This window comes from Peromyscus eremicus, chromosome 3 (genome assembly GCF_949786415.1).
Source record: "Peromyscus eremicus chromosome 3, PerEre_H2_v1, whole genome shotgun sequence".
Taxonomy (NCBI): Eukaryota; Metazoa; Chordata; class Mammalia; order Rodentia; family Cricetidae; genus Peromyscus; species Peromyscus eremicus.
Genome location: NC_081418.1, coordinates 49,399,722 through 49,422,629, shown reverse-complemented (window position 1 = coordinate 49,422,629; position 22,908 = coordinate 49,399,722). Strand labels below are relative to the sequence as shown.

The following is a 22,908-nucleotide window of genomic DNA, read 5'->3' as shown; positions in this document are numbered from 1 at the left end:
TACATTTTACAGGGACCCTGGGAGGGTACACACCCACCTGGAAAAGCTGTTCTGGAAGGTTCATTCATATCAAGGCAGGCAGGTGGCTGTTGCAGTGGAAGCCTCCGAGCCCAGGAAACTCTCTGACTCGCTCTGTTCCTCTCAGCACTCCTGATTTGGCCGCTTGGGAAGCTGGACTTCACATGCTGGGTTTTTTCTATGGCTTCACCCGTCTTTGCCTTTAGAAATACAGTATCTGGGAAAGTACTTAAGAGGATGGTGAATGAGATACTTGGTTCTCTTCCAAAACTACTTCCTAATGCTATTTCATTCTTACTGTTTTGTGTAGTGTTGGGATCAAACCCAGGGCCTCCTACGTGCTAGGCATGTGCTCTCCCAGTAAGCCACACCCCAGCCTCATTCTTGAGACTGAAGGAGTGTTTTGATTTGTGTAGGAACTGAACTAGCCTGCTGTCTTCTTTGCCCTTCTAAGGCCCCCGGAACCCTTGTCCCCAACCTCAGTTCCCTGAGAGGCAAGTTACCCCCTCAGAGAACTCCGTTCTTGCTTGGCAGTGGGGACTCAAGGTTGCGGCTGAGGGCGGGGCCCAGGTGGGGCTGGGGTGGAGCAGGGCTGGCCGGTGTGGCAGGTTTGAGCTCACCTACTGCAGGATGTGTTGATACAACAGAGTGGCCTCTGGAGAGGGAGCTGGGACAGTGTGCGGAGGGGGAGAGGCTAGGCAGCCTCCCTGCCACCGGGGCCACTTGAAAGCTACAACTGACTGAGGCTGCTGCTGCTGCCACCTCAGCTGCCGCTGGGCACTGCCTGCCCCCCAGGAATTGGGCAGTGGGTCCCCACTCAGAACCAGCTCCAAGGAAACTCAGGTGAGAAAGGGCTTTGCATTGCGCTTTTTGGTCTGCGTGAAGCTAATGTCTTACGGTTCTGTGGACACGTTGCCTTGGTTAGCAGACAGAATAGTAAAAACCAAAAAACTTTCTGATTCATTTTGGTGCCCAAAGGCAAAGTGTAGCTCCAGTTGGTGGACTTCTGGGGCGCAGGGTAAGGAAAAGAAGTAAGTCAGGACATCACTTTTTGACAATTACTTTGTGATTAATGTTGAGCTGGCTCTATGCTAAACTGATGGGATAGTCCCGGCCTCAGGATTTTGCTGGCTCGTGGAGATACGGGGCACTTGTTAAGCAGGTCACTGACTGATAATCTGGCAGCAGACAGGAGGCAGGATAGTCAGGAAGGTTTGCTGGAAGAATGGAGGGATGATGGGGTGTTGGATGGATGGTGGAGAGGAAAGATTGAGATCCCAGACTCAGCTGGGGAGCATGAGCAAAGGCCCTGAGGTAGGTGCAGGATCACGGAGAAGGTAAGTACAGGTGTGTGAGAGGGGAGTGAAGACAGATGAAGCAGAGAAGACAGAGGCCACATGGGAGGCCTTCTCTCAGCCTGCTCACGGGCTTTAGACTTTATCCTGCTGGGGTGACAGGCCCAGGGGCTGGCAGGTTGTGATTCTGCCAAGTGTTGTGATGTGAAATCTGTGCTGGAGGACAGCTGCTTTTCTAGGGTGACTTGAAGGAAAATGATGGAGGAAAACAATGGGGACCCTTTGGGGGCTCCCGTGGGAAACCAGTTTGTCGTGGACAGGCTCCCATCCCCTGCCCACACTCACATGGACTCAGCATCTTGGCCTTTTTTCTTAACCCGGGAAAGTGCCTCCCCCTCCCCCTCACAATCAGAAAAGAAGGTCACAGGGTGGTGGTCTAGGGACTCAGATTGTGTGTGAGGGGCCGTGTTTAGAACAGGCATAGCCCTCTAGATTCTCCAGGACCAAAGGTGTCAGCCTGGGAGGCCTGGACATGGAGTCCAGGAGGAAGAGAGTGTGTGTGTGGGGTCTCTCATGGATGGAACCGGGGGAAGGGCCAAGGCTTGGCAAGCCATGGAGGAGAGGGATCCTGATCCCCCGGGATCTGGAGTTGAGTCTAGAGCTGTTCAGTGAAGTCAGGAAGGGATCTGGGGCCCCAGCCCTGGGAGTCACATGGAAACAAGAATAGAGAAAAGGAGGCCGAGGACCTTAGGGCTGGAGTCCTGGACCTACAAACCAGAGGAGTTTGGTGGCTTGGGTTATGGGGTAAGATGAGGTAGCGGTGACAGGCGATGAGACGGAAAGGTGACAGGAAGGGCAATTTCTCTCTCTCTCTGTGTGTGTGTGTGTGTGTGTGTGTGTGTGTGTGTGTGTGTACTCATGTGTGTTGTGGGGACCTTCCTGGGTCTGATGTGTTATTTAGTGAAAACTTTGGGGCTCATTGAACCCCTTTGCAAGTCTGTTCTCTCTCTTTCTCTCTATGTATGTATGTATGTATGTATGTATGAATGTATGTATGCCTTTTATTGTTGTTGTTGGTTTTTGTCTTTCAAGATAAGGTTTCTCTATGTAGCCCTGGCTCTGAAAACCAGGCTAGCCTTGAACTCAGAGATCCACCTGCCTCTGTCTCCCTAGTGCTGGGATTAAAGTGCTACAGCCCCCGGCTCTCTCCCTCTACTTTGTGGTGTCTGGGATTGAACTAAATCAGGCCGGATGGCAAGTGCCTTTCTCCACTAAGCAATCTCCTGGGCCCATGATGAATGATTGGAGGTGGGGGAATGTTGAGTCACAAACATCACACGCCACACTTTGGAATGCATTGTCCCTGAGCATCGGGGCTCCTTATGGTGTGTGCCCAGTGGTTGGACAGCAGCTGTGTGAGCCAGGGCCTTGGCTCCTTTTCTCTGCTTCACACCTGACCAGCTTTGGATGATGTCTCATCACCCAGCCTGAGCATCCCTTATCTGAAATGCTTGGCACCAGAACTTTTAGATTTCCATATTTACAATATATACACACAAAACACACTATCTTGGATGTGGGGTCCAAGTCTACAAGCAAAACTCATCCATGTTTCACTTATACATTATATATACATAGCTGGAGGGAAATTTGCACTTTTTTTTTTCCAGAGCACATGTGCTGTAGCTGTGACCTAGCAGGTAAGGTTGGAGGGAGGGGGCGGGGCGCTTTTTCCATCCATGGAATTAGATTGGTGCTTCCAAGTTTCAGTTTGGGGTTATTTGGGTTTGTTAATGTTGGTTTATTTCCTTGTCTTTGTATGTCTGTGTATGTGTGAGTGATGTGGGCATTGAACTAGACTGTGTTCACTGAACATATATGCTATGTCCGTACTCTTACAACTGAGCTATAACCCAGCCCTGATTTTTTTTTTAATCCTAATTTGGATCATGTTAAGGTTTTTATATATTTATTACCTTCAATCTCTCTCTCTCTCTTTTTTTTCCCTCCAGACTAAGCCTGGGCCAACATGGCATCTGTGTTTCGAAGCGAGGAGATGCGTTTATCCCAAGTGTTTCTCCAGGTGGAGGCTGCATATTGCTGTGTAGCTGAACTGGGAGAGCTTGGCTTGGTTCAGTTCAAAGATGTAGGTGCTGCATTCTTTGGAGATAAGAGGAAGGTGGGGGTGGCAATAGATAGCCCTTGCACAATGCTTCTGGGTAATCAACAAAACACATTATACTGGAAGAGGGGCCCAGAGCTAGGATGGGTGGAATTCCATGGCTCTGACCTTCCGGCTAAGATGTCTCCTGACCCTCAGCTCCTCCTCCCATGCCTTCTCTAGGAATGTTTTGAAGCTGTAGTTTAATGGCTGGGTGTTTCAATTTTTGCATAGCATCTCTGCATGCTGGATCTAGGCAGTGAATACAGAATTACCAGTTTTCAAAATGACACAGAATCTATTTTCTCTGACTCGAGGCAACGCATCCTGGAGTCGGCACTTGCTTCTGACATGAGTTACGTACAGACACTCTAGGGATGGGCTATCTGGAATGTCGCTTCTCATGGGCCATTTATATCTTTGCCAAGCTTTTACCGAGTCCTGTTTGGAAAATCAGTCCTTTATTTCCTCACCAAGGTCAAAGTCAAACCTCTGCTCCCTCATAGGCCTGGATCTTGTCCTTTGCATTGCTAGTTAGCATAGCACCTGACCAAAGGCCAGTCCTCACTAACGATTTTTTTTTTCTTTTTGGTTTTTCGAGACAGGGTTTCTCTGTGTAGTTTTGCACCTTTCCTGGGACTCACTTGGTAGCCCAGGCTGGCCTCGAACTCACAGAGATCCGCCTGGCTCTGCCTCCCAAGTGCTGGGATTAAAGGCGTGCGCCACCACCGCCTGGCTTCACTAACGATGTTTTAAAGATCCTATTTTTATCATGAGTAGGTTGTGTGTCTGCGTGTGTCTTTGTATGAGTGCAGGTGCTCATGAGGGCAGAGGCATTGGATCCTCTGGAGCTGGAGTTCCTTGTGGCTGTGAGCTGCCTGACTTGGCTGCTGGAAACCTAACTGGAAGAACAGCAAGTGCGCTTAACCACTGAGCCTCTCTCTCTAGGCTTAACATTTATTAGGCTAAGGGAGAGTTCCCTACAGCAAAGGTTGAATTCTCATTGATGATCGGGAGGCACTCTGTAGACCTGTACAGTGCTCAAGGTCCCCTCATATTCCTGACCCCATTGAGGAGTATAGGAACGGAGGGTGCAACTTGCCTGTAACTCATGTGTCTCGTGCACAGCCATATTTATTCCTAACACATTCCTAGCAACAATCCCCTCCTCCAGAAGGTACTGCACTGATGAAGAGAAGACACTGGATCCCTAATGTAAGCCTGTGGTTCCCCTTTCCTCAGCTAAATGCAAACGTGAACAGCTTCCAGAGGAAGTTTGTGAATGAAGTCCGAAGGTGTGAGTCCCTGGAGCGCATCCTCCGTAAGTCCCTTTCCCCTCACTGCCTAATGTGAACCGAAAGAGGGAACAGTTTGTAGAACTTAATTACCATGCTGGCTTTCACAGCGCCCTGCCATGCATTGTAATGCTTTTTGAGGTGATCCCCAAGGCAGAGGGGAGGGGAGGTTGGAGGCTGGACCCAGCTGCGGGGCAGGAGAGAGCAACCGGAGAGTTCAGCTGGCCGGAGGTGCCTGCTCTGCTGGACCCCCACTTCCGTGTCCGGGAAGTCACCGTCACCTGTGCTGTCCTTCAGGTTTTCTGGAAGATGAGATGCAAAACGAGATTCTAATCCAGATGCCTGAGAAGGAGCCAGAAACTCCTCTTCCCCGAGAAATGATCACCCTGGAGGTAAGAGCCTCACTTGACCATCTCCCCAGCTGAGGATGGTCAAGTGGCTTCCAGATCCTTTACATGTGAGCAAGTAGGTGATGGTTCCTTTTGGGGGTTACTTTGTGTCTGCACTTGGGTATATGCCAACTTGACACAAGCTAGAGTCGTCTGAGAGGAGGGAGCCTCAGTTGAGAAAATGCCTCCGTAAGATTGGGCTGTAGGCCAGCCTGTAGAGCATCTTAATTAGTGATGGATGTGGGAGGGTCCAGCCCATTGTGAGTGGAGCCATCCCTGGGCTGGTGGTCCTGGGTTCTGTAAGAAAGCAGGCTGAGCAAGCCATGGGAACAAGCCAGGAAGCAGCACTCCTCCAGGGCCTCTGCGTCAGCTCCTGTATCTAGCCCTGTTTGAGTTCTTGCCTTGAGTCCCTCAGTGATGGACTATGACGTGGAACTGTACGCTGAAATGAACCCTTCCCTCCCTGGGCTGCTTTTGGTCTTGGTGTTTCATCACAGCAAAAGAAGCCCTAACTAAGACTATCCTAGGAAAATCTCAGGGTCCAACTTTAGGGCCTCTTAGGCTGATGGCGGGGGAGGCGTTTTCCTTTCTCAACACAGCTCTGAGTAAGCTCGCCCCATTCTGAAGAAATATTTCTTTTGTGCACGGCGGTTTCTCACAGGCAGTGAAGTCTTACCTGTGTAGTGCCACAGGACAGGTGGAATGGGATGTGTGCCAGGTATGTGCCTGGCACAAAAAGGTTTGCGAACTGGCTCTTTTCAGCTTAAAAAAAGTTCATCCAGCTGGACTCAGTGTGAGATGATTGGTTTAACTAACTGTTCAAATTTAAAATATTCAGTTTTGTCTGACATTATACATTTGTTTTCAGGGGGCAGAGGGCAAGGGAACATTGTTAGGGACACCCTTTCTCATAAAGAAAGGAGTATTTATTTTATATGTATGAGTGTTTGCCTGCATGTATGTATGTGCACCGTGTGTGCTGGGTGCCTATGGAGGACAGAGGCCTTCGGATCACTTGGAACTGGAATTACAGTCTATTTTAAGTCACCATGTGGGTGCTGGGAACTGAACCCAGGTCCCCCGCAAGATCAACAAATGCTGTTAACCAGTGAGCCATCTCTCCAGCCCCTGGATAGCCTTTCTGATGGTTTACTTTTAAATCTCTTTTTGGTAAGCGTGTCTCTTGGATAGGTTTAAACATATTGAGAATGACAGTCCTTTTGTTTTATTTATTTATGGTTTGTTGTTTTTTGGAGTCTCATAGGCTGATCTCAAAGTTGACCACATAGCAGAAGATGACCTGGAGTTGCAGCGCCCCCTGCCTCCACCTCCAGGTCTAGCGTGGCCGAGACTCACTAGTCATGGTTCCTGACTCTGCTCTTTAGGTTACCACCCGTCACGTGACTGGAGACTGGGGAGATGGCTCGGTTGTTAAGGTGCTTGCTGCAAAAACACAGGGACCTGAGTTTGAGTCCCCATAATCCACATTAAAAAAAGAAAAAGCGAGTCAGTGCTCTTGACCATGGAGCCGTCTCACCAGCCCCCGCTTCTTGTTAACTTTTAAGATTCCGTATTGCTACCGAAGTCAATTCATTTCTATAGTTGCAGTGTTTTTCCTAATACACTTTTATTATTGAATTAGAATTTTTACTTTATGTGTGTGATTGTTTTGCCTGCATATAGGTCTGCACCGTGTGAGTGTCTGGTGCCTGTGGAGGTCAGAAGAGAGCATCACGTCTCTTGGGATGGAGTTACCGATGGTTGTGAGCCTTCATGTGGGTGCTTGGAATTGAGCTCTGGTCCCCTGCAAGAGCAGTAAATGCTCTTAACCACTGAGCCGAGTCTCTAGTCCTCTCTGTATTTTTTTTCCCCCAAGACAGGGTTTCTCTGTGTACCCTTGGTTGTCCTGGAACTCAGTCTGTAGATCAGGTTGGCCTCGAACTCACAGAGATCCACCTGCTTCTGTCTCCTGAGTGCTGGGATAAGGTGTGCGCCACCACTGCCTGGCTCTCCATTGTATTTTAAAGGTCTTTTTAGATAAGTGACCTTCCAGGTTTTTACATTAGTTGTTAAATTTACCTCCTCTCCCTCCCTCCCTCCCTCCCTCCCTCCCTCCCTCCCTCCCTTCGTTCTTTCCTTCCTTCCTTCTTAGACAGGGTCTCTCCATTATACAGCTCTGGCTGTCTTGGAACTCACTATGTAGACCAGGCTGGCCTTGAACTTCCAGAGATCCACCTACCTCTACCTCTTGAGTGCTAGAATTCAAGGTGTGAAATACCATGCCTGGCTGTTAAATTTCAATATTAAATTTACAAATTGTGCCTAGAATGTATTAGATCTCATCTATTGGGTTTTGATTTTGAATAGCTATTTTTTTTTACTTTCCAGATTTCTAATAGTTATCTTTTTATGTCTACCTGATTTTCAAATTACTACATTTATTTATGTCTCTTAGTGAGTGTGCGTGTGTACATGTGTGTGCACGTGTGCACATGCCGTGATGTGCATGTAGAAGTCAGAGGACCACTTGTCAGAGCTGGTTCTCCCGTTCACTATGTGGGACCTAGGGATGGAACTTGGTGTGTCAGGCTTGGCAGCAAGTGCCTTTACCTGCCGAGCCATCTTGCTGGTCCCCTACCTGCTTTATTAAATTGTTGTTTAACCAGTTATTATTTTTCTTATTTGTGAAGGTAGCCCTCTCTTGCCTCTTTGAACATTCTTTAAAAAAAAACTGAAAAGTTGTTTTTCCAGGCTGTTCTATGGAAGGTGATTTAACACATGTGATTTTTTTTTTTGGTGTGTGTGTGTCCTGATTTGCTGGTGATTTTTCCCATCAGGTTTCATTACAAGCTTTATTCTTTTGTGTGTGTGCTCATTGGGGATTTTTTATATAAATAAATTTTTATATTAAATAAATTGTGGATTTTTTTTTTAAGCTCACTTCTGCCTTCCTGCCTTTTTTCCTCACCTTTCTCTTTTCTCTTGTTCCCATTTGGCTCTTCAGATCTATGTAGAACTGGGGGTGGGGGGAGGTTGGGGGAGGAGAGAATACTCTTTTTTTTTTTTTTCAATTTAACCATCATTACAGTGTGTTTGGAGCAGAATAAATTCCCAATGTGTAAAATTACTTTATTTTACCTTTTGGGGGTTCTAAAAGGGGATAAGACACCATGGCTTCCTCATGAGCTGTCTTCCATCTCTCAGAGTGCTTTTGAATTGTCCCTGTCAGAAGATGACACTCTGGACAGTGTTCGTCTGGCTTTTGCTACATTCTACAGGAATACTTAATTTGTAGCTGACTGGAGCACTCAGCTTCAACTGTATTTTGACATGGGGACCGCCTCTTTTGATGTCTAGTTATCAATTATGGTTAATGTGTAGAATAAATGTCACAGCACATTTAACCCGGCTTATTTTTTCTCCCTGGCATAGAGTACTCTAGAGAAATTGGAAGGAGAGCTACAGGAAGCCAACCAGAACCAGCAGGCTTTGAAGAAGAGCTTTTTGGAACTGACAGAACTCAAATACCTCCTAAAGAAAACCCAGGACTTTTTTGAGGTGTTTTTTTTTTGGGGGGGGTAGGGTGGGGTTGATAAAGGGTCCTTCTTCAGAGCCCCAAGTTTCTATTTTGAAGACTGGCTGGTCTGGGCTATGAATGAAGTACTTTGTTTCTTGGCCTGTGGCCAGGCTATCAGTGAAGGTTGGTGGGGGGGTGGGGGGGGTGGGGGGGGTGGGGGGGTGGGGGGGGCTGGGGGGGTGGGGGTATTTGAGCAGTGACTCTGGTTCAAGTGAATTTAAAAAATGATGGTGCTGAGGCCAGGCATGGTGGCGCATGCCTTCAGTCCCAGCACTTGGGGGGCAGAGGCGGGCCTGGTCTATAGACCGAGTTCTAGGCCAGTCAGGGTGACATAGTGAGACCCTGTCTCAACAGGAAACAAAAGTATGGCCCAAGGTGAAGGGGAGCCCGAACAAGGGAGGATGGGGTTTGAGCTGACTCAGGGTTGGGGTGGGAAGGTTTAGGGGGGTTTGTCCTGACAAGGAACTCTTGGCTTGTTCACTTCTGTTAATGTCTGTGGAAGATTAAAGCTTCCTTGGAAACAAGCAAAGCCTGAGGTCTGGGTGCTTCTAAGGAGCCCTGTGTTTAATGACAGGGCTGGTGTTTTGTCTTTCAGACAGAAACCAACTTAGCTGATGATTTCTTTGTTGAAGACACTTCAGGCCTCTTGGAGTTAAGAGCCATACCTGCGTTCATGACCGGGAAGTTGGGGTGAGTGTAACTCCATGTCCTAAGTGTTGGGTGTGGGTAGGTTCCTGGTCCTTTGCGCTGGTATTTGATAAATCTCCCTGACTGATGAATCAGTGAGTGAAGAACTCCTGGGTGTGGAACTATTGCCTGTGAATGAATGCCAGGCTTCCACACAGGGATAGAGCCAGAGGTAATCTACAAGGCTGGTGGGGTGAGCAGGGAGTTCCCCTTCTTCAGGATTACATTCGTGGCTTCAGCTTGGAGAGCGCCTGTGTACAGGGCTCCCATGTGGGGCAAATGTGGATTCATGATTTGTTTGTGACTCTTTTCTAGCTTTGTCCCAAAGCTAGGAGGTAGGTATGTTTTCCTCCACATATGTTTGATAAAATACATTTAGAACTTTCAAATGTCATTAAAAATGACAGAGTTGAGCAGGCAAATCAACCCTAAATGGTAGAAATATGACATGCGATACTCATGAAAATATGTAGTAATACAAAATGGGATTACATTCAGTGTTTATGTGAGATTGATGAAGTTTAAAACATTTGTGAACTATGTGGCTAGAGGTCCCTAATTTTTTTATTCACTAGATATTTGTGAGCCTATTGAAATTTGAAATGGAGCTGGCTGTGGTGGCGCACGCCTTTAATCCCAGCACTTTGGAGGCAGAGGCAGGTGGATCTCTATGAGTTCCAGGCTAGCTTGGTCTACGTAGCAAGCTCCAGGTCAGAAATACATAGAGAAATCTTTTCTCAAAAAAAAAATTCAAAATGGAAAGAAGACAATATTTATATAAATATTTTACCTGGAGGTAGTAAAAGATCAATGTAATTGTAATAAACCATTGCAAATTGCATTTTGAAGACCATGTTAGATGTTTAAGCCAGCAATTATCTAAAGTACCAGGATGCTGTAAAACAGAGAGATTCTTGGACATCAGTGAGTGTTTCTTAATACACCGCTTTTTATAAATAAAGATGTGTAGAGACCATTGAACATTTACTGACATTGGCTACAATACCGTAAGAATGGTCTATTATATATGTATATATTTGTATGTATATAAGTATGTATAGTATTAGAGTGTATAATGTTATTATAGTATAGATAGAATAACAATGATTAAGGATACAGAGTATTGAAGAAAACAGACAATCCAGCAAGATGTGGGCAGGTTGGAGCTGGGATATGTGGTTTGTGAGCAGCTCCCATCATCCCTCCTACAGGCCCTGTGCCTCAGTGGTGTCCCTTCCTACCATCTAGGTTCACGGCTGGCGTGATACACAGGGAGAGGATGGCTTCCTTTGAGAGGCTTCTGTGGAGAGTTTGCCGGGGAAACGTGTACTTGAAGTTCAGCGAGATGGACACACTTCTGGAGGATCCCGTGACGGTGGGTGGTCCAGGCCTCCAGAAAGGGTTCTGGGAGCTTCCTGGAGTCCATAGCACTAAGGACACCCCTCTCACAACCAGCCAGCGTCTGTCTCCTCCCATGCCCCTCTCTTCTCTCATTCCCTTTCCTTTCCCCTTTCTTTTCTCTTTATTTCACCCCACCCCCCACCTTTTAAACTTAATACATTTGAAGGGTCCATCTAAGGACCAATTCTTCTTAGCACCTCATAATTGGTTCATTCCTCAAAGTGTGTGGGTATCTTGTTTCTAGAAACTTACTATACAAGAAGAGAGAGGCCAAAGCTGTTTTCATCACAAATGCACCCAGAGCTGATTGGAGTCTGTTTCTCAAGCTTCAGTGTGCTTACAGGTTGCAGAGTCACCTGGGATCTAGCTGGGCTGGGGTGGAGCCTGAGGGTCTGCAGTTTTTACAGCCTTCCAGATGATGTTGGTAAGATAGATGGATGGTGGCTGCCTACAGCCCTTCCAATGAGAAGGCTCTTCCCTGAAAACTACTGTTTGTTGTTGTTAATTCCACAAGCTAATTGCTTTCCTCTACCCTCCCAATTAATGTTTAAACTCACTTGTCCTTTCTCTCTCAGAAGCCAAAAGTCTCTAATATTCCAGATTAGATGCTAAAACCATTAATCTGAAATTTCATTTGATTGAAAAAAGTCATCGTTGAAATAAAATAGAAAATAAGTTAAAAAAATCACACATATATATCTGGAGAGGAGATGCCAGGGTTCTCCCAGGGTGAGGCTTACCCATTACATCTGGGATGTGCTGACCCCAATGAACCCATAATTTGTGATTGTGGGGGACAGTGTTGTGTTCTCTCCTGTGAATAATTTTAAAATGTACAAAGCACACTCTTCAGTAAGCACACCAATATATTCTGTTATCTCCTTGTATTGCTTCTCTCTAATCATAGGCAGTTATAATTTTATAGAGAAATGACTTTTCTGCTTTTTCATTTAAAATAATAAAATTTAGCCGGGCGGTGGTGGCGCACGCCTTTAATCCCAGCACTCGGGAGGCAGAGCCAGGCGGATCTCTGTGAGTTCGAGGCCAGCCTGGTCTCCAAAGCGAGTTCCAGGAAAGGCACAAAGCTACACAGAGAAACCCTGTCTCAAAAAAAAAAAAAAAAAACAAAAAACAAAAAACAAAAAAAAAAAAACAAAAACAAAATAATAAAATTTCTTTCTTTTTTTTTAATTAGATTTTTTCTTATTTATTTATAGGTATACAGTGTTCTGCCTGCATGTGTCCTTGCAGGCCAGAAGAGGGCGCCTTACAGGTGGTTGTGAGCCACCATGTAGGGGCTGGAGAGATGGCTCAGGGGTTAAGAGCACTGACCTCTGAACTCAGGACCTCTGGAAGAGCAGTCAGTGCTCTTAACCCCTGAGCCATCTCTCCAGCCCCTAAGAAGAGAATTTCTACCCATAATCCTGTGCATCCTTTAGTCTTATTATTTGTATGTGTGGTTTTTGTTTTGGACAAAGTCTCAAATTGTCCACGTAGCAGAGGCAGGCCTGAAAGTCCTGATCTTCCTTGCCTGTGGTGCCCAAGCGCTGAGATCACAGGCATGGTCCAACCATGCCCGGTTTCTATGGATATTTTAAATTGTGACATTGAATTGCCACTTTACAATCAAGTTTTGGCATGTAGTCATCTTGGTGGGAGAGTATTTATAAAGGGAATGTCTGGAGAAAGATGATCATTGACATGGAGGGTCGCCCAGCAGGTGCCAGAAGTCAGAATCAGATCCCTGATTCTAGTGGATCTAGAGTCTAGATGACCTCAAAGATTCCGAAAAGGACCAGTTTCCATGGGTAGAGGATATTTGGAAATTGTGTAAAGCAGGTGTTTCCAGAAATCCTAAAATACCCCTAACCTGTTCCTATGAGCAACTGCCAGAGTGATTATGTATATCATTTCTTTTTTCTTTCTTTTCTTTTCTTTTTTTTTTTTTTTTGTTTTTTTGAGACAAGGTTTACTCTGTGAAACAGTCCTGGCTGTCCTGGAACTCACTCTGTAGACCAGGCTGGCCTCGAACTCACAGAGATCCACCTGCCTCTGCCTCCCAGGGCTGGGATTAAAGGCATGCACCACCACCGCCCGGCTTGTTCCTTTAAGACAGGGTCTCACCACTTAGTCCCGACTGGCCTGAAACTGAAACATTCACCTGCCTCTGAGTTCCCCAGAATGCTGGGATTAAAGGCGTGTGCCACCACACCCAGCCTAAGCAGTGCTCTTAAGGACACCTAGTCAGTAGCTGTGTGAATCAAAACTTAGTCACGGCTTTCCCTTTGTTAGTATCAAACGTAGACTTATTTGTGACATGCACATGTTTACGGCTGCTTCTGATGCCCAGGCTGGCTGCTGCGGCTCTGAACCTTGAAATATCCTAGCCGCTCTCAGAGGTGTTTCCTTAGGTGTGAGCACGCTCTTCCCTATGGGGGTGAGAATTCAAAGCCCAGCTGTGGCCTCCATCACCTAGCAAGCAGTGCAGCTGTTACTTCGAGGCCTTCTGTTTTTATAGTTTATGTTCTGCCAGGGTATAGCTCAGTGGGAGAGTGTTCACACCATAGTTTCATCCCCAGCACTGGGGAAAGAAGGAAGGAAGAAAAATAATTTTTCCCCTGATATTCCAGAAAGAAGAAATTAAAAAGAATATATTCATCATATTTTATCAAGGAGAACAGCTCAGGCTGAAAATCAAGAAGATCTGTGACGGGTGAGAGCCACTGCTGTGCTCTGTCATGGTGATCGGGGTCGGGATCGGGTAAAGAGCTGTGCCGTGCAGAAGGACGTGCCTGGACGGCTAGGGCTTTAGAATAACTTTCCGAAGACCTTTTAAGATGATGTTGGAAGTGCAACCAACTGTCAATAGTTGTGAGGATACGAACAGGGAGGGGGGAACGAACAAAGGTAACACAAAGCAGACACGACCTTTTCAGGTTAGAGCTTGTTAGCTGCTGTTGAGTGGGCAGACCGGGGCTGGGGCTGGAGCGTGGTGGGAGGGCCCTTGCCTGACATGCTGGAGGCCCTGAAAAAGGATAAACAGAACAGAGTGATCACCATGGCTCAGCTGCTTCTGGAGAACAGTCTTAATTTTACGTGTGTGTGTGGGGTGAGGGGTGTTCCTGGGGATTGAGCCGAGGACCTCAACCCATGCTAGGAAAGCACTCTCCCATTGACGTATACCCCCAGGCCGGGTTATACTCGGGGTATACCTCGACTGCTCTCTATGGAAGCTTTGAGCTTGTAATCCTCCTGCCTCAGCAGCCTTCTGAGTGCTGGGATAATAGGCATGAGGCACCGTGCCCAGCGGTTGTGAATCATTTTCTAACGACCGCACAGGAAGCCATTTGAACGGTGTCAGCCAGTCCGTGATGGCCTCATGGGAAAGGGACTGTGGAAGCCTTTCTGTAGTAACTCGTGTGTGTCCTTTCAATGTGTTAAACACAGGTTCCGCGCCACCATCTACCCCTGCCCGGAGCCTGCAGCCGAGCGCAGAGAGATGCTGGCCAGTGTCAATGTGAGGCTGGAAGACTTGATCACTGTGAGTGAGGGCTTCAGGCCATGAGCTGATGGGGGCCTTTCCTGTCCCGGGGCCCTGCCTAGAATGTTTGCTTTGCAATTCTGGTTGGAACTGCAGCCGATTGCACAATTAGAAAGCGCTGTTCAGTGAGCCGGGCTGCCAATTCTGCATGCCTGTCACATGCTGCTCAGCTTAGGACGGAGCACAGCCCAATTTACCTTCAGGCAGCTGCCCTAATCTGATGAAAAGAATCCTTTATGGCCAGCCTTTGCCTGATGAGTCTACAACCCAGCTAATCAGCTAATCAGCGACGGAGTGGAGCAACCAGTTTGCCCGTACTGAATTGTTGTACCGATTAGGGACTGTGAAAACTGTGAGTCTGGTTTGTCCTTGTGAGCGCTTGAGGCATCCCAGGTACATTTCCTCGGAAAGGTCTGTCATCATCCCCAGTGACACCACGTATGTCTACGATTAGAACGCTCTTGAACAGCAGCGGCGTGGAAACTGGTTGTTAAAGTCCTCTGGCCCTCCATCTGACGATGGCATATTCTGTACCAGGGCTGTCCATTGTAACTTTCCATGCCCCAGAACTGCTCTGCAGCCCGCTCTAGCCAGTGCTGGCACTATGGGCCACAGGTGGCTGCTGAGCTCTTGACACATGGCTAGTGGCACCAAGGGACTGAGTTTTGATTGCTATTTAAATTTTGTGCACACACGAGTGTGTTTAGGAGTGTGCGTGGGTGTATGTGTATGCGTGCACATGTGCAGAAGCCAGAGGACAATTTCAGTTTCAGATATTATCTTCAGGGATGCCGTCTACCTTCTTTGAGACAGGGCCCCTGGTTTTACCAGTGCTCCCCGTTAGGTAGGCAGACTGGCCAGAAAGCCCCAGGGACCCGGTCTCTATCCCCTCAGCCTTGGATTACTAGCATATACCACGGGGCCTGGCACTTTGAAGTGAATTCTGGGAAATCGAACTCACGTTTTCATGTGTGAGAGGCAAGTGCTTTACCAGCTGAGCCATTGGGCCAGACCACTATTTAATTTTTATTAAATTTAGATTCCCAAAGTTGCACATGGCTACTGGATAGGCTAGCACAATTTAAATCTTCAGTGTGTGGGTTTAGAGATGAGGTTTTCTTCATCTTTGAGACTGGGTCTTGCTGTATAGCCCCAGGTGGGCTGCTATTTGTTACAGAATCCTGGCTTGTTTTGAACTCATGTCAATCCTCCTGCTTCAGTCTTCTAAATGCTGGAGTTACAGGTATATGCCACAACACTTGGCCTGTGTGTTTTAAAAGCCTTTGGCCAGCAGACACTTTGACTGTCCAGAATATCTGTAGTTAAATGTTCTCTATTCTTCTTTTGCTGTTGTCCCAGCAACTCTTTCTTTTTTCTTTTTCTTTTTGGTTTTTCGAGACAGGGTTTCTCTGTGTAGCTTTGCGCCTTTCCTGGAACTCACTCTGTAGCCCAGGCTCGCCTCGAACTCACAGAGATCCGCCTGGCTCTGCCTCCTGAGTGCTGGGATTAAAGGTGCACGCCACCACCGCCCGGCTCCAGCAACTCTTTCTGTCAGGTGTTTCTTTTTATGAAAATGCTCTGTGATGGACCTCAGGGATGCATCATGAGGAGAATGAGGAAGAAATGAGGCTGATTGTGTTTATGTGTAGTGGACTCCGGTGGTTGTGTTCAGGGATCTGGGGAAATTCTGATTGACCAGCTTTTCCCCTTCTGTTCAGTCAAAGCCAAGGATGGATCTGAGACTCTGTCCTGTGTCAGGCAGCTCCTTCTGGCAGTGATCTTGTAAGACAAATTGTGAAAACAGGCATGTGTAGGCATGGACTCACATGATCGACTGAAGGAGTCCATTCTCAGAGTTTCTATATCCTAGGATTCTAGGATTTAGTCCTGCCTGTGAGCAGGATTTTTTTTTAAATTACATTGTGTGTGTGTGTGTGTGTGTGTGTGTGTGTGTGTGTGTGTGTGTGTGTGTGTAAGCATATGTATTATGGCATGTGGAAGTCAGAGGACAACTTATAAAAATGGGTTGTTTTCTCCACGTAGGTTCTGGGAATCACACTCAGGAAGTCAGGCTTACAGTGAGCACCTTGACACACTGAGCCGTTTCTTGCCCACAGGTGTTCCTTTTGTGGAGAGCGCACAGTGTTCTTGTTAGGGTGAGCTTCGTTGTAAAGTTAGTGAACCCTTATCTGTGCCAAGGTGGTCTTGTCTCCTGGTAATCCTCAGGCCGGGTTGCATCACACCCTCAAGTGACCCTTCAAGACTCATGTGCAGGCCTGTGTATTACAGGTCTCACGTTCATGGTCTGTCTTTTATAATATAGGAAAGGTGACTGAAAAGATGACCCTATTTTATTTGTCGAAGCAGGAAATGTAATTCCATCAAATGAATGTTTATGAGCACCAAGTTGCCCATTCATGGACTCCCTTGGCATTTATCGAAGGATTTATTATGGAGAATGATTGGTCTGTCCTGGAGACATTGTAACATGACCAAAAATGGGTAGGTTCAAGTAATAGACATTGCTTCTCTCACACACAGTTCTTTCAGGAGGCCAGAGGTCCAAAATCAAGGTACCACCCGGGCTGGGCTCTTGCTGAGAAGGCTGAGGGAGGCGCCTTCCTGTCTTACCCAGTGTCTGGAGGCCACTGGCGACTTGATGCCCTTGGCTAGTGGGTGCATCGTTCCCATTGCTGCCGCGTTCCCATGGTGTACTTCTTGTGTGCCTTGATCTCTAGATCCAGGGTCATGCTAATCCAGTTCAACCTAGAGCAGGAGGAAGAGGAAGGAAATAGCTTAGCGAGAAGGAAGAAAAAGGAGAAAAGGCCTTTGCTCATAGGGTCTAACCTTGGCTAGGGGAAACAAACTGATCACGCGCTCTTTCCAGGGCGGGAGACGCCACTGTGGCGGATGAACCTCCCTTTTTGCTGTCGTGTCGAATACCCCCACGAATGTTCATTGCTTTTCTGTTTCTGTTTTTGCCCAGGTCATCACCCAAACAGACTCTCACCGACAGCGCCTGCTGCAGGAAGCAGCCACCAACTGGCACTCCTGGGTCATCAAGGTGCAGAAGATGAAGGCCGTCTACCACGTCCTGAACATGTGCAACATCGACGTCACCCAGCAGTGCATCATCGCCGAGATCTGGTTCCCAGTAGCAGACACCAGGCACATCAAGAGGGCCCTGGAGCAGGGCATGGTGAGTGGCAGGGGCAGCTGGGAGGAAAATAACAGGGTTGTGAACTTAACAGGTGACTTTGTGGTAGAATTGTCTCTACCATGTACCTCCAGTACATAAAAAAAAGAGAGAGAGAGAGAGAGAGAGAGAGAGAGAGAGAGAGAGAGAGAGCGAGCCTCAAACTCTATGCAACTGAGGATGAACTTAAACTATTTTGTTTTTTGAGACAGGGTTTCTCTGTGTGGCCCTGGCTGTCCTGGAACTCACTCTATAGATCAGGCTGGCCTCACACTCATAGAGACCTGCCTTTGTCTCTGGAGAGCTGGGGTTGAAGGTGTGTGCCACCACTGCTGGCTGACCTTGAACTTGTGACTCCAGGCATGCATCACTACACCTGATTTATTCAGTGCTGGGGATTGAGCCCAGGGCTTGGAGATGCTAGGCAGGCACTGACTGAGCTACATCCCCAACCCCTTTACCTTTGATTCTTTTTATTTTTTTTAATAATTAATAATTATGCCTTTAATGAGATAATGCATCTTTTTTTTGTTTGTTTTTTTTTTTGTTTTTTTGTTTTTCGAGACAGGGTTTCTCTGTGTAGCTTTGCGCCTTTCCTGGAACTCACTTGGTAGCCCAGGCTGGCCTCGAACTCACAGAGATCCGCCTGGCTCTGCCTCCTGAGTGCTGGGATTAAAGGCGTGCGCCACCGCCGCCCTACCTTTGATTCTTAACTCAGTGCTAAGGCATGGAAGAGAAACTCCTTTCCCCCAGCAATTGAAAAACTGCCACCATTTCTGTACATTTTGAGTGCTCATAGTGTGACATAGGTGCCACCTGTCACCTTAGGGAGGTATAGGCTAGCTGGAGAGACAAGCAGCCAAGCCCTTGTCCTCAGGCACACACAGTGCAGCATGCCAGCTGCAGCACGGAGCACATGCATGGTGTTTAGTTACTACCTCCTTGTTTATCTGCTACACTTTCACTGGGCACAGTGGATCCAGAGCTCCCTGGGTAGACAGGACTTCGCCCCAGTAGACTTTAGATTTTCTTTTCTTCTTTTTAAAAAGATTTTATTATTATTTATTTATGTATATGAGTGCTCTATCTTCATGTGCAACTTTATGCCAGAAGGGGGCATCAGATTCCACTAGAGATAGGTGTGAGCCACCATGTGGTTGGTGGGAGTTGAACTCAGGACCTCTGGAAGAGCAGACGGTGCTCCTAACCACTGAGCCATCTCTCCAGCGCCCCCAGTAGACTTTCTAGAACGAGAGATGAGCACCGCACCTGTCCTGAGTATGTGCTCGTAGGCAGCTGTGAACCCATTTCCCTGTGGGTTAGGGAAATGAAGGATGTCATGGGAGAGAAGCTGGTTTGCCTTTGACCTCATCGAAGAAAGAGCGAGCCCCAGCCCAAAGAGTGCCTGAGGGCTGACGCTTGGTGCTGGGTATGTGAGAATAGTAGCAATGCCATCCAAGCCCAGGCAGGAGGATGCCTCGTGCCATGCAGAACCATATAGGGCTTTAGGGCCAGAGTGAGCCACAAGTGGGAATGGGCTCTGCGGTGTCAGCAGGGTGGACCGGTGGGTTCCTGCTGGAGAATGTGATACCCTTGCTCGGATCACTGCGTGGAGTATCAAGGTGGTAACCCTATCCGGTTGAGGGGCCGGGTGGAGGGAAGCTGCTCTGACTGATAGAGATCTAGCTGGGAAGGTGGGAAGACTTCCTGCTAGGCAGGTGGTACATCTGGTGGGGGGGGGGGCACGACCCATGGCAGCTATTGCCAGACAAGCCCCTGAGCAGGTGGCAATCAGAGCAGATGTTGCTGAGTACCCTGGGAATACTGTGAGGTAACGCTTTCAGGCTGAGGGGTCTAAAGGGAGAGCTTGTGGTGAACACGGCCAAGGAGGTGAGAGCAGTCCGTGTTCCTGCTGAAGGGAATGGAGGCACAGAGAGCAATCGCAGGTCAGAGGCAGGGAGGCGGGACTTCAGGGTGCAGGGTGCTTGGTCACCCTCAAGTGTTGTTCCCAAACCACACAGAAGGGGCATTTTAAAATGGTGCATTTTCCTCCGATGGGACAGAGCAGGGGTGCTTTCTGGAGGAATCATGAAGCAGCGTGCTCAGTGAGCAGGGAAGGGGCAGGGTGGGTGCAGGGTAAGAGCAGGGAGGGGGCAGGGTGGGTACAGGGTAGGAGCAGGGAGAGGGCAGGGCTGGTGTAGGATGGAGGATGAGGATCCTAAGTGACCCTCAGAAGAGTGTAAGGGGGGGAATAGAACATTTTATTACATTTACCTTGTGTGTATGTGGGGTGTGCACATGTGGAGGTCAGAGGACAACCTGAGTTGATTTTCTCCCTCCACCAGGAATTGAACTCAGATCATCGGTTTGGTGGCAAGCACCCTTACCTACTGAGCCAATTTAGTGGCTTAGGGGCACAATTTTATTCCATGCCAGAGTGGCCTGGTCCTGTCTGTATTTTAGGGACATTTTCACTGCAGAATGGGGAGAGCTGGGCCACCAGGGAGGTGGTGCCACACCAATGGCATGAGAATTAAACTCAGAATACAGCCGAATGGTGGAGCACACCCGTAATCCCAGTACTCAGGAGTTAGACCCAGAAGGATCTGAAGTTCAGGGTCATCCTCGAGTAATAGCTACTTCAAGGCCAGCCTCAAGATACAGGAGACCCTGTCTCAATGCCACCCTGTGTCATCCTAAGGCTAGGCTTCCGACGAGGCTGGCTAGAGCAGTTTCTTCAACCCCCTGAGATATCACAGGTGCTTCCCCAGACAGGCGTGGGAGGCGCTGTGTGAGTGGGAGGCGCTGTGTGAGTGGGAGGCGCTGTGTGAGTGGGAGGCAGAAGGAAGTGTGAAGAGAGACCAGGTGCTGGGTACTGTCGTCATCATCAACAATCCCTTCCCTTGTGGCTTCTGCCAGCCTGGGTCAGCTGCCCTGGGGTGTGTCCAGGAAGGAGAGGAGGCTTCGGGGCTTGCTGCTAAGGAGGAGATTCCTAGTCCCCCTTAACAATACAGTGGGAAACACCGCCCCCTGCCTTATGACCTGGAGCAGTTTCTTAACCCTGCTGTGCCTCAGTTTCCTTATTTCTGAACTGGGATTTGTTTTGAGGTCTGCCTCTGGGAATCAGATGAACCGAGACTAACCTCTGCCCTTCAGGTGGTGGAGTCCAACCAAGAGCACCTCTGCCCATCGCTGTGGGGGTTTGGGGTGGTGGATGGAACGTGCGGAGGGTTGGGAAGGCTTGGACAAATGGAGGTGGTGCCTTTCATAGTCTTGGCGTCCATGAGGAGCAGGTTGTGAAGACGTCAGCCTCCTAAAGAAGCCTTTACTGTGAGGCTAAGGTGTTTGGACTTCACTCTTCAGGCCGTAGGAGCCTGTGAAGAACAATGCCTTCTGTTTCCTTTATTCTAGACGGGACTGGGCAGGGCGGGTGGGTGAGTGAATCAACAGGAGACACCTAGGCTGGAGAAGGTGAGGCCTGGCTAGGGTGGCAACTTAGAGAACAGGAGTCAGGATTCAGGGGGGAGAAGTATTGAGCTGGAGTGGTGGCCACTAAGTCAGGAGATGGGACCGAAATGGTGGCTGCAGAACTTTAAGAATCTGGGAAAGTGGAGGACCTAGCCAGGGCAAGTTGGTGATTCAGCTGTAGGAGTGTGGATTTTCTAGAGCTGCTGAGTCAGGAAAACCTATCGGGCAGTTAGAAGAGAGTGAGGGAGAAGGTTGGTGCCACTTGAAAGGTATAGATGAATTATCAAAACGGTTGACCTTCTGAAGAAAGGTGGAGAGAGGGAAGAATAGTGTGTGTGTGTGTGTGTGTGTGTGTGTGTGTGTGTGTGTGTGTGTGTGTGTGTGTGTTGGGGGATGGAGGAAGGCCAGCCTCTGCCCTTTTGACACACTCCTGTAAGAGACATTAGGTAAGTGTTGAGACATATTCACCTTTCATAGGTGGGATCGTGGTTCTTAGGGAGGTCAAGAAATGTCCCAAGTTCATGTCCAGATCTGGGGGCCAGCACTTAGCTCTCATGTATACACATGGGTCACCTGTTCTTTCTGCAGGAACTCAGTGGCTCTTCCATGGTCCCCATCATGACAGAAGTGGAGACTAAAACAGACCCTCCCACCTTCAACAGGACCAATAAGTTTACAGCTGGCTTCCAGAACATTGTCGATGCGTATGGTGTAGGCAGCTACAGAGAGGTCAACCCAGGTAAGGCTCTGACGCCTTGCACAACGAGGTAGCACGCAATTGAAAATTACTAAGGTGTGCCTCTCAGTGAGTGCAAGAGGTGAATCCAATCACACCGTGACATTCTCCAACCTCGCTTGGTTTCCTGATGCCCTGATTTGTCTTTTGTAGATGCTAACTCATGAACGATTTATTTATTTTTTTGTCTTCACCCTCCTTGAGTATGTTTTTGTTTACATTCAGGTTCTTGGATGTAGCCCAGGGTGGCCTTGAACTCGTGATCCCCTGTGTTTCCATCTGAGCACTGAGCATACAACTGTGCGATACCACACCTGGCTGTTTTAAGTGGCAGCCAACCCTAGTTTTCATTTTCTTCTCCAAGTCAGCCAAGGCCCTCTAGCATCTTTATAATCCTGAAGTCATTGTCTGAGAAAGGACTTGGGATCAGGAGAATAGATCCTTAGTCCCCTGCCTTGTTCTCTGTGACTATGGTCGCCTGGTTAGTAAAATAGAGGGGTAGACCAGATGCTCCATTGCCACACAGAGAACGGTGCGGTTCTCCAGCCTGAGTCTTCTCTAACTTGTGACCAATAATTCGGGGCTTGAAGGGGTCCCAATGCTGGTGAGTAACTGCTGGTGTTGTATCTGTGGTGGAGACAGACCAAAGATGGTATTGTAGAAGTCAGAGGCAGGCTTTCAGTCCTGTCAGCCGCTTCCATGACACTGGCCGAATACCTCCATAGACAGCTGACGGGAGATGGAGTTGTGTTAGTACTTTTCTGTTGCTGTAATAAAATGCCCTGACAAAAAGAAACGTAGGGAAGCAAAGGTTTATTTTAGTTCATGGTTCCAGAGGGACAGTATATCATGGCAACAGACAGAGCAGTAGAAGCAGGAAGCTGGGGCACCACATTTTCATCTGCACACAGGAAGCGGAGAAAGAGAACAGGAAGTGGGGCAAGGCTATAAAATCTAAAGTCCATGGAAGAAGTGACATACTTCTTCCATCAAGGCTCTACCTCCTAAAGGTTCCATAATCTTGCCAAATAGTCCCACCAACTGGAGAGCCAGTACTCAAACATGTGAGCCTGTGGGGGACATTAGTCCTTCAGCTCACCACAGAGAGGGAGGATTATTTTAGCTCACAGCTTTAGAGGGTTCA

At 48.1% G+C, this 22,908-nt stretch overlaps 1 protein-coding gene across 1 annotated transcript in view; it reads left to right on the top strand.

Annotated features, from left to right (window-relative positions):
* The first annotated feature begins 696 nt into the window (after positions 1-696).
* The window catches only part of Atp6v0a4 (ATPase H+ transporting V0 subunit a4), a 56,941-nt gene continuing 34,729 nt past the window's right edge, over positions 697-22,908 (top strand). The window contains exons 1-11 of the mRNA XM_059256556.1: positions 697-861; positions 3,326-3,459; positions 4,717-4,795; positions 5,067-5,161; positions 8,591-8,716; positions 9,331-9,425; positions 10,671-10,797; positions 13,454-13,536; positions 14,271-14,364; positions 17,351-17,563; positions 21,617-21,767. Coding sequence (XP_059112539.1) covers positions 3,343-3,459; positions 4,717-4,795; positions 5,067-5,161; positions 8,591-8,716; positions 9,331-9,425; positions 10,671-10,797; positions 13,454-13,536; positions 14,271-14,364; positions 17,351-17,563; positions 21,617-21,767 — 1,180 coding nt within the window. The 5' untranslated portion in view covers positions 697-861; positions 3,326-3,342. The remainder of the gene's footprint in view (positions 862-3,325; positions 3,460-4,716; positions 4,796-5,066; positions 5,162-8,590; positions 8,717-9,330; positions 9,426-10,670; positions 10,798-13,453; positions 13,537-14,270; positions 14,365-17,350; positions 17,564-21,616; positions 21,768-22,908) is intronic.